This window comes from Teleopsis dalmanni, unplaced genomic scaffold (genome assembly GCF_002237135.1).
Source record: "Teleopsis dalmanni isolate 2A unplaced genomic scaffold, ASM223713v2 unscaffolded_contig_0865, whole genome shotgun sequence".
Taxonomy (NCBI): Eukaryota; Metazoa; Arthropoda; class Insecta; order Diptera; family Diopsidae; genus Teleopsis; species Teleopsis dalmanni.
Window position 1 is genome coordinate 1 of NW_024032247.1, and position 11167 is coordinate 11167.

The following is an 11167-nucleotide window of genomic DNA, read 5'->3' on the forward strand; positions in this document are numbered from 1 at the left end:
TCTATGCAGACGACATACTTCTCCTCGCCTCTAAACCTAGAGCTTCTCAGGCCAACACCTTACTGAATAAAGAACTAGTACAACTCCACAAGTATTTCAACAAGTGGAAACTGCGATTAAACGTCGCCAAGTGTCAATGCATAATTGTGAAGGGCCTAAAGAAATTCTTACCTCCTGCCACGAAGAAGCACATACCCAATATAGTCATCAATAGGCAGAAAATACAATCCCGTAGCACGCTGAAATATCTAGGTATTACGTTAGATAGTAGGTTCTCTTTCATACCCCATGTAAACGCAGCGCTAGACAAAGCCAGAAAAGCGTTCTTTACCTACTCATCCATTTTTCGCAGAGCCAAATTCCTAAGGCAAGATATAAAAAGAAATTGCTATAAACAACTGGTTAGGCCACTCCTGGGCTATGGCTTCCCGGTTTGGTTCAACATCTCCTCCCACCAGATGGAGAGGCTAAGAAAATTTGAAAGGCACATGCTAAGAAACTGTATCCCTCCAGCAATTAGGCAGCATCACGGAGGGCAGTATCACAATCTGAGCAATAGCTTTTTATATACATATAGCAAAATGGGTAGAATTGACTCCTTTCTGGTCCAAGCAGCCATCAGATTCCTAAATAATATGTCAACCATTAACAACAACTTACTTCACAGTTACCTTGGTAAAGCACACGATATCGTGGCTCCTTTGACAGATAGGTATCTCTCGCCACTGCATCTGGGTATCCTTAACGACAATAACATGCTTTTCGAAAACAATAAATTATTATACTACCATAGAAGAGGTTCCTCAAATGACTTTGTCCGTCCAGTGTACTCCACCGCACAATTCACATTGTAATTAATCTAACCTAGTTAGAAAGAAATATACAACAAAAAAAAAAAAAAAAAATAAATACTAAAAAAACACTGTAAAAAATCTTATAAACTGTATTGTAAATATTGTATATAGTAGGCGTAAGTTAGTTCTAAGGTAGATTTAAGGAAAAAATAACAAACGAGGCTATTTTCTTTTTTAAATAATTTTTTAGAAAAAATAAACTATAACGTAATCAAAGTCTAAAACTCAATCTTATCATACCACTATTATTAATGTAAATTACTCTTAGAAAAATACTTAAGTATGCTAAGATCTAACTGTATATATATGTACAAAATTTAATGTAAATTTCTAGCTTTAAGAAAACTATGTAAGAACAATGAAATTATCAATAAAGCAACATTTTAAAATAAAAAAAATAAAATAAATGCGAAAAAATATTCATAAGTAAGAATATTACGGAATATTAAAAAGCAAATATGTCTGAAGCTGTTGCCGTTGCAAATACAGATTCTCCAAAGGAGATAACTGCCGTTCCTGAAAAGAAAGTTGCTGTTAAAAAGGCAACAAAAGTAAAAAAACCTTCTGCAGCTCCATCTCATCCATCAACACAACAAATGGTTGATGCATCTATCAAGAACTTGAAGGAACGCAGCGGATCTTCATTGTTGGCAATTAAAAAGTATATAAGTGCCACATATAAATGTGATGCCCAGAAATTGGCTCCATTTATTAAAAAATATTTGAAAACTGCTGTAGCTAATGGCAAATTGATACAAACAAAAGGAAAAGGTGCATCTGGTTCATTTAAATTATCAGCTGCTGCTGCTAAGTCTCCTAAATCGTCTGTCGAGGGTAAGAAAAAGAAGGTGCCATCAGGTGTTACGAAGAAGAAGGTTACTGCATCATCTGCAGGTACTAAAAAGTCAAAGGCAAAGGTATCTGGAGAGAAAAAACCTAAAAAATCTGCGGCAGCTAAGAAGAGTGTTGAAAAGAAAAAAACTGAGAAAGCTAAAGTTAAAAGTGTTAAAAAGATTGGATCTGTTAAGGCTAAGCCAGCTAAACCAAAGTCTACTTCTACAAAAGCTAAAACGGCCGCAAAACCTAAAAAAACTGCCGTTAAAAAAACATCAGTCAAGAAAACTGCTGCAAAAAAATAATTTTAAAAATCAAACTTTAAATTCATCAAAACAGCCCTTTTTAGGGCTACAAAATATGTGTAAAAAGAAGATAAGAAGATTCATTATTTATTTATTTATTTATTTATTTTATAAAATGTTTTAGTATATGGTATACCTATTGCGTTTATTAATGATCGGTCACTAAAGATTGAATAATCACCTATCGAAGTTAGGAATTCAATCCAACTCAGACTGCAGATACTGTAGAGAAGAGAGAAACTGCATACTATGTGCTTGGGTAGTGCCCACTGATGCACAAACGGAATAAACACCTAGGAGGGTATTTCATGGATCATAAATATTCAAGACTAGGAAAGATGGACTTTATATTGTCTTTCATTAAAGAAAACGGACTTGGAGAAACACTCTAACCCGAGTAATGGGCACAATATACCTTGTAGGTCACAGTGCACGATCATTTCTTTTAATAATACCTCATGAATAATATGAAGAAATTCTTTTATTCTGTAATGCGCTATAAATTTAATCTCTAATAAGCAAACAAAAATTCTTTATGCATTTAAAAAAATTATATTCTCTTATTTAGACATTATGTGCAATACTTCACATCATTCTTAAGTTAATAAATATTTATCTTATTCTATTATATTTAATATCCAATTATTTATTTATTATAGTAATGACCATAAAATATTATATATCAAAATATGTCATTTATTTGATGAAATACTCACTTGTATATATTTTATTCACTTAATTTCATTTTTAAATTCTATTTTAAATAAATAAAAATAGTGGTTTATGCTAATTTTATTTATTATTATATAATGCTTCTAATTACACTTGTTAATTTATAACTAACACACCACACTCGGTACTCACTTGCAAGACGCTGCAAATTACTTAAAGATAACTTTAAAATATTCTAATTTATTTCAATAACAAGTTCTTTTATTTCTTTTCTTTATATAATATTGTCATAATTCACTTAATTCATATACGAATTTTTTTCACTTTCATTTTCCCCGGAAGCAGTTTGCTTGTTGAACACTTGGATTTGGATTTGGATTAAGATTAAGATTCAGTGTGAGATTTGAATTCACTAAAACCACCTCTTAGGAATGAATGGAGAAAATTTTTGCACCATTGTGCGGAAACTTCAAACTGCAATATCTAACAGTCCGCAAATTACTCATATACGTCAGTTCTATTTATCTTATTCTATAAAAAAATTGAATGAGAATTATAATTAAGCCCGTAAGAAGCTAGTCCACATATATACTGCTAATGTAACAAAGAAATTGAGAATTATAATAATAAATATTTTGTACATTGTTAAACTGATCATTTTAATTATAAATTATACTCGACAGACATCAACCGATCAGGCTAATAATAAATTTTATTTTTTTATAATTTTAGAAAAATACCAACACATATATATGTAAATTTATCTCTTTAAGTGTAAGATTATTTGGGTCCTGAAAAGGACCATTGGGCAATATATTATTGCATTATTAAATCAATAATTGATTATTTGCTTAACCTCCAAAACCGTATAAGGTACGGCCTTGTCTCTTTAAAGCATATACGACATCCATGGCTGTAACAGTCTTCCTTTTGGCATGTTCTGTATATGTAACAGCATCACGGATCACATTTTCCAAAAATACTTTCAATACTCCACGAGTTTCTTCATAAATCAAACCAGAAATACGCTTAACTCCGCCTCGGCGAGCTAAACGTCTGATAGCTGGTTTCGTAATACCTTGGATGTTATCACGAAGAACTTTGCGGTGACGCTTAGCACCACCTTTTCCTAATCCTTTGCCACCTTTACCACGACCAGTCATTTTGTATTTAAATTTTTATAGATATGGTAGAACCGTTCGAATTCAAATTCAAACAATAAATGAAGTGACGACAGATGATTGACGACTATTTATAGAAAATATAAGCACTACGAAAGATATGAAAAATATTGGGTAAAGCAAAACAAAACATAAGAAAACAAAACAAAAAGAATAAGCAATATGAGAAACAATGAATGTTAAAACATGTGAATAGTTGAAACAGAACATCCAGGTATGATGAGAAAATTGAGCTATTCAATTGCGCTATTTTTTAAAATACCATATTGTAACATATCTCATAAATTATGGCTCGTACAAAGCAAACTGCTCGTAAATCGACTGGTGGTAAGGCACCACGAAAACAATTGGCTACCAAAGCCGCACGTAAAAGTGCACCAGCTACTGGAGGTGTGAAAAAACCACATCGTTATCGTCCAGGAACTGTAGCTTTACGTGAAATTCGTCGCTACCAAAAGAGTACTGAACTCTTGATTCGCAAATTGCCATTCCAGCGTTTGGTCCGTGAAATTGCACAAGATTTCAAAACTGATTTACGTTTCCAGAGTTCTGCTGTAATGGCTCTTCAAGAAGCTAGCGAAGCATACTTAGTGGGTCTTTTTGAAGATACTAACTTATGCGCAATTCATGCCAAACGCGTTACAATTATGCCAAAAGATATTCAATTGGCTAGACGTATTCGTGGAGAACGTGCTTAAGATTGGAAGCAATATAATTTTATAAATATACAAAAATCGGTCCTTTTCAGGACCAAAATTATATAAAGAAAAGAGATAAATAAAAATGACATGACTTATCCAGGGTTTGAAATTGCTTGACTATTTTCAATTGCTTATTTTTGACTATGAAAATAAAATAAGCAAAATGTAAATGTAAATGTAAATGCAACAATTATAATAGTAAGTTTATTCAAAGAAAAGAGATAATGATAAATTATATCATATAGATATAGTATAGACATAGCTATTAGAAGTAGCATAATATATATTAATATGTATATGTATCATATGTATACTATTATTAGTATCATATAGTATATCATTAGACATAGAATGTTTCACGTCATAACATTTAATTGAATCAATATGTTTTATTTTTCTTTTGCTGTAAGCAGAAAGCATCAAAAGCCATAATGTAATGTAAATGACTTGAACTTACTAAAAGAACGTTTAAGGAATGAGTTGTAAAAGAGCTCCCATGAAATTGTATGTTTTCAAATTTAAAGCACGAATGCAAATATAGAATATATCAATTTAAAAGCGATGATAGTACTAAGACTGATGATAAGGATTAACACTCGTTAATTCAAGAGTTAACTCTATTTAGCAGGTTATATTATCCATGATCAAAAAACTGTAAGATCGTCAAAACTGACAGAAATTAATTTGTTGATTGAATCATTTATTCACTAACAACCAAACGATAGCTGATAATTCATGAAGAGACTGTCAAAGTTTTTTTTTATTTTTTTTCTTCTATCAGTAGCCTCTTAAAAGAAATATCAAAAACAAAATATATATCATATTTATATTATTATTATGTTGAGGTTAATTGAGTCAGTGCACTTGAGCACTTTTACTTTCTATTAACAATAATCCTTGTCTGGATTATTGTTTATAACTTTATCAGATCTGCGTACCTCCCCGAGGAGCTTGCAACCATTCTGAGATTCAATAACGCGGTATTGGTAAGCCTGTCAGTTTTCGTAAATAATTTCAGGAATCTATACATATTTATAATATAGATAAATTATCAACTCAATTGAATATTTTTGTGGCCCTGAAAAGGGCCTTTTGAATAAGTGGTGTTTGTTTGATATAACGCAATTTACTTGGAACTAGTATACTTAGTGACAGCTTTTGTTCCTTCACTAACTGCGTGCTTAGCCAGTTCACCGGGAAGTAAAAGACGAACAGCAGTTTGAATCTCCCGACTAGTAATGGTGGAGCGCTTATTGTAGTGTGCTAAGCGCGAAGCCTCAGCAGCAATACGTTCGAATATGTCATTCACGAAGCTGTTCATGATGCTCATGGCTTTCGATGATATACCAGTATCGGGGTGGACTTGCTTTAACACTTTATAAATGTAGATAGCATAGCTCTCCTTCCTCCTGCGCTTCTTCTTCTTATCGTTTTTGGTTATATTTTTCTGAGCCTTTCCATCTTTTTTGGCTGCTTTTCCGCTAGTTTTTGGTGGCATGATTTCTGATTTTAAATTTTAATCGTCGATTTGGGGCAATTTCCGTTTCTATATAAACATTTTTCAAACGAAAGTTTAAAGCAATTTTTTATTTTAAATTGCGTTTAGAAAAAGTATATGAGATAATTTGTCGGCATCATTAAAAAAAAAAAAAAAAATTCCAGGTGCTGATAAAATTAGTAACCGCTGTATCAAAAATCTGCCTGTAGCATCAATCATCATAATTAATAATATAATCAATGCCATGCTACAGTTAGGTAAATTTCCAGATAAATGGAAAGAAGCATTAGTAATTGTGCTCCCGAAACCCAACAAGAACCACACATTCCCGCAAAACTGGCGACCTATCAGCCTACTTCCAGTTATGGGGAAACTAGCTGAAAGAGTCATTCTAAATAGACTGCAGACCGAAACAAATCGCCTAAAACTTATACCGGACGAACAATTCGGCTTCAAAGCCAACCATTCGACCGATCTACAACTGGCAAGAGTGACACAATACATCCAATCTGCACTTAGAGAAAATAAATCGACGGGCATGATAATATTTGATGTTGAGAAAGCGTTTGATAAAGTTTGGCACGATGGCCTCATCTCTAAAATGTACGACCTAAATCTACCTCTCAACATCATCAAAATCATTGGTAGCTTCATGCATAAAAGACAATTCAGAGTCAAAATCAATAATCATCTATCAACCCCCAGATTTATTGAAGCAGGGGTGCCTCAAGGCTCTCCATTGTCTCCAGCCCTATACAATCTCTTCACTTCCGACATTCCAAAGCTAGAACCATCTAAACTAGCCCTATATGCAGATGATACCTGTATATTCTATGCTGATAAAAATACTTTAAACGTCAGTAACACATTACAGGAACATGTTGACTGTGTCACTTCTTACTTCCAAAAATGGAAAATTAAAATTAATAACGATAAAACGAAGGCAATTTTCATAACCAGAAAACGGTGGCAATATCCACCAAAATTAAAAGTAAATGACACCGATATAGACTGGGAAGACCACATCAAATACCTGGGGATTACATTTGACAAGAAATTCCAATGGAGCACGCACATATACAATCTAAGAAATAAAATCAACACAATGCTAAACCATTTACGACCGCTCTACAAAAACAAGGCTCTAAGTATCAAAAATAAAAAGTTGCTTTATACCCAGATAATGCGTCCGGCGCTATCATATGGCTTCATTGCTTTCTCCAAAACTTCAAAAACTAACTTCAACAAACTTCAAACATGTCAAAATATAGCCATTAAAAAAATATTTAACATTCCCTGGTACATAAGAAATGTCGATATTCAAAGGGATCTAAAAATCACACCTATCAAACTATACATTAAAGACAGGGCTCTCAAATTATTCAAATCAATAGATGCACATGACAACACTTTATTGCAAAATCTACACCAACAACCTATTCACACTACAGGAAGATACGCGGACATCCGTACCATTATTAACTAAACTAAACAATAAAATTAATTGAGCACTCGTCATTTACCCAGTGGACATAATCTAGAAATGTCTACCACTATAATTGAGTCAAGGTATTAACTTTTACCGACTCGAACTCAATTTTCAACAACAACATTAAAAAAAAATAGATCCAATTTTTATAAATCTCAACTACTAGAAACTCAACTCAACTATGTCTGGTCGTGGTAAAGGTGGTAAAGTTAAAGGCAAGGCAAAGTCACGATCAAATCGTGCTGGATTACAATTTCCAGTTGGTCGTATTCATCGATTATTGCGTAAAGGCAATTATGCTGAACGCGTTGGTGCAGGTGCTCCAGTCTACTTAGCTGCCGTTATGGAATATTTGGCTGCTGAAGTTCTTGAATTGGCTGGCAATGCAGCACGCGATAATAAGAAGACAAGAATCATTCCTCGTCATTTACAGTTGGCCATACGTAATGATGAAGAATTGAACAAATTATTGTCTGGTGTTACAATTGCACAAGGTGGTGTACTACCAAACATTCAGGCTGTACTTTTGCCAAAGAAAACAGAAAAGAAGGCTTAAATTATTTTATTTTATTTATTAAAATACGAATACATATACGTGGAGAATTAACTATCAATTAATCCGTCCTTTTCAGGACGACAAAATTTATTTTATTAAAGAAAATGTATTTCATTAAATCAATTGATATAAATATTGTACATACTATCATACCTACCCTACTAACTTACACAAGCCATACTTTAAAACACTTAACAATCAATCATTTCTTGCCTCGCCCTTCTGTTCCGTTACATTCCTGGAAGACCTTCATGAAATCGAAATCTTCGAAAATTGTAAATCAGCCTACATAACAGATAAAATACATAGCATTGTTAGTGTATAACTTAACACTGCGTTTTGCTACATAGTAATAATTTTTTTTTTGTTTTTGGGCAGCAGGTATCAACCAGTTTTTATACATACGAGTGTGTATGCGTTCCAATTGACTTCCTAGAAAGCAGGTTCGCTGTGCCACTATTTTTTAAGAATGCAAGTTTATTATTCAGGGTTAGATAATTGAAGTGTTACCTATTCAAGCGATCACATTATTTTTTTATTGATTCAAATTACAAAAATTTGTGAAAATAATTAAAATTTCACAATCCATTCACTCTAGCTTGATGTGGCCACCTTTTGTCTTGACTATGGCTGTGATCTTCCAGTATTTTGGCCTATTCCTGAATAAAAGCTTTCTTCAGCGTATCGAAACTGGCTTATTTTTTAGTTCTCAACTTGCTCTCCAAATTGGCCCAGCGTAACAACTCCTTTGCTCATTCGAGTCTAACTTTTTGTTGCTTTGGTGCAAGATCTTGTGCCTTGGAACTTTTAAAGCTTTACCTTGAGCTTATTTTGGAAAATGCGTCAGATGCTTCGTTCAGATATTATCGGTTCTTTGGCCATTTGATTAGTACTACGACGTGGATTTCGTTTAAGTCGAGCCTTCACTTTCCGAACCATTTTAGGCAATGTTGCTGTTTTTTTTTTTGTCCACCACTATAGCATTTGGTGACTCTGCCTGAGCTATTATAACGATTTAAGGTACGATACACAAACATTTTATTCACATTGAGATATTTGAGCTCAAGCACAATAGCTAGTTGTAATTTTCCAACCAAATATAATGCAATCACACTTATTTTTTAATTCCATTTCGAATAATATTAGTTCTATAAAACTTAGACGCAAATGCTTGTGGTAACTTGTAAACAATATAAATAGCTGTCATTCATATGAATTTGACGTAGTTGGCAATATCAGTTTGACAAACATATCGCTGTGTAATTTGTAACACTTCAATCGCCTAACCCTATATATTATTAAGAATCTTTTAATATTTATCATAGATTCGCGTATCAATAAATAGATACATAAATCTTCGCAGGTAGTATAATCTAAGTTACAATAATATTAATATTATATTTGTTACTAATAAAAATGTACAAAACAAATAACGTTGCCAGGCCAATAGCATAAAGTTTCATAATTACCTTTTTGAAATCAAGAACCTAATAATTTTGTGCCAAATATTTGTATTTATTATTAAATAAATGTGATACAATTATTAAAAAACATTAATATTCATAATATAAAGAAGGAAACATATAAAAAATAATTATTTTTCTTTTAAAAGTTTTAAAATTTATTTATTTATTTACTAAACATCTTATAAAATTTTCAAAATGGTAACACCTAATTTATCTCATTAGAAATTCTGGTATGTACCAACAATCGCTGCCATACCGACATAATTGACTATTTCCCCTAAATATACTCGAACTCGCACACGGCCTAAATGTTTACTATTATTATCATAGTTACTATTTCAATATTTTGGTATTGTAATATTTATTATTATAGATAAATTATTTAAAGGTAGAGTTTTTAAAATTTGTATCTGAATTAGTTTTATAAAATATTCTATATTTTATAAAAGATTTATGGCAGTAGATGGAAAACATCCAAAGCCACTGTGTGAGTCTTGAACCTACTAAAACTAGCTCTTAGGAATGACTATGGAAGATTGCAGCCGCAAGTTTATATATATACTTCAGTATCTATTTAAATGTTATCCATATCCATGTTAGTTTATAAAAAAATTCATCTTAAATTTTAACATTTTATGTCGTATATCACTCCTTATAAAAATGTTAGAATACGCACATTTAATTTTAATTTTATTTTAATTATAAAGTAATAAAAAGAACATTTTTTTTAAATATACATATTTAATAAAATACTTATAATAGTCAAAGTTAAATAATTAAATTATAATTATAAAAGAAAAAGTAAAATGATTTCATTCTTATATATTTTTAATCATGTATGTAGATATAATTTTTTTTTATGAATTCTATTAAGTAGGATACGTACAGTTGTTATTCGAATGATATTGAAAACTATAAATTTAATTGCTGATATGTTATTAATAACGTTTATATATAATAATTTTTCACATGATTAAAAATTATTTAAAACTTGTAATAAAATTTTAAAAATAACACGTATAGAAAATCTTAAAACATATTTTAAAGTAAACGAATTCAATGTAACATGTTAACATTATGGATGGATATCTAATCTCAAATAGACACTATTTGATATAATTAAAAGTGATAATCTTATATTCTAATTAAAATACAATATATTTATTTATAATTATTTCTATTAGTGCTTTAAAATTTTAAACTTTTATATAAATTGAGTTAATATTTCAAAATAGGATAAAACATAAGCATTCAAAATGTTAAAACTGACGTTTTTATGCATCTCGTGTTTTATTAAATTTGCATTTATAAATATATGAAATATATAAAACCATATATATAATTTAACAGAGAATTGAATAAACTATTTAATAAATAATTTAATATATAAATTATACAAAAGATAACTTTAAAATATTCTAATTTATTAACAAGTTCAACTATAGATTTACAAAATTTAAAGTTTAAACCAATTTTTATATATTTTATATAATTATAATTAGTATAAAAATGAATGTAATAAAATATTCAATATCTTCTTTACTTAATTTGATTTAAATAATTGTGTTTAATTTACTTGGTCTATTTAAAATTAATAATAAATGTTGAAAA

At 30.8% G+C, this 11167-nt stretch overlaps 5 protein-coding genes across 5 annotated transcripts; 3 read left to right on the forward strand and 2 right to left on the reverse strand.

Moving 5' to 3' along the window:
- Positions 1-1278: 1278 nt before the first annotated feature.
- LOC119663772 (histone H1-like) lies at positions 1279-1993 on the forward strand. Its single transcript, XM_038073374.1, has one exon. The coding sequence runs from the start codon at positions 1313-1315 to the stop codon at positions 1991-1993; it is 681 nt and encodes a 226-aa protein (XP_037929302.1). The 5' UTR covers positions 1279-1312.
- Positions 1994-3516: 1523 nt separating this feature from the next.
- LOC119663767 (histone H4) lies at positions 3517-3828 on the reverse strand. The gene has a single exon (XM_038073370.1). The coding sequence runs from the start codon at positions 3826-3828 to the stop codon at positions 3517-3519; it is 312 nt and encodes a 103-aa protein (XP_037929298.1).
- A 204-nt stretch (positions 3829-4032) lies between these two features.
- LOC119663768 (histone H3) lies at positions 4033-4571 on the forward strand. The gene has a single exon (XM_038073371.1). It carries the CDS (start codon positions 4134-4136, stop codon positions 4542-4544), a length of 411 nt encoding a protein of 136 aa, XP_037929299.1. The 5' UTR covers positions 4033-4133; the 3' UTR covers positions 4545-4571.
- Positions 4572-5625: 1054 nt separating this feature from the next.
- LOC119663770 (histone H2B) lies at positions 5626-6060 on the reverse strand. The gene has a single exon (XM_038073373.1). It carries the CDS (start codon positions 6043-6045, stop codon positions 5674-5676), a length of 372 nt encoding a protein of 123 aa, XP_037929301.1. The 5' UTR covers positions 6046-6060; the 3' UTR covers positions 5626-5673.
- A 1606-nt stretch (positions 6061-7666) lies between these two features.
- LOC119663769 (histone H2A) lies at positions 7667-8111 on the forward strand. Its single transcript, XM_038073372.1, has one exon. It carries the CDS (start codon positions 7716-7718, stop codon positions 8088-8090), a length of 375 nt encoding a protein of 124 aa, XP_037929300.1. The 5' UTR covers positions 7667-7715; the 3' UTR covers positions 8091-8111.
- Positions 8112-11167: the final 3056 nt, after the last annotated feature.

Coding starts and splice junctions, on each gene's coding strand:
- LOC119663772 (XM_038073374.1), top strand. CDS start 1,313: ATGTCTGAAGCTGTTGCCGTTGCAAATACAGATTCTCCAAAGGAGATA.
- LOC119663767 (XM_038073370.1), bottom strand. CDS start 3,828: ATGACTGGTCGTGGTAAAGGTGGCAAAGGATTAGGAAAAGGTGGTGCT.
- LOC119663768 (XM_038073371.1), top strand. CDS start 4,134: ATGGCTCGTACAAAGCAAACTGCTCGTAAATCGACTGGTGGTAAGGCA.
- LOC119663770 (XM_038073373.1), bottom strand. CDS start 6,045: ATGCCACCAAAAACTAGCGGAAAAGCAGCCAAAAAAGATGGAAAGGCT.
- LOC119663769 (XM_038073372.1), top strand. CDS start 7,716: ATGTCTGGTCGTGGTAAAGGTGGTAAAGTTAAAGGCAAGGCAAAGTCA.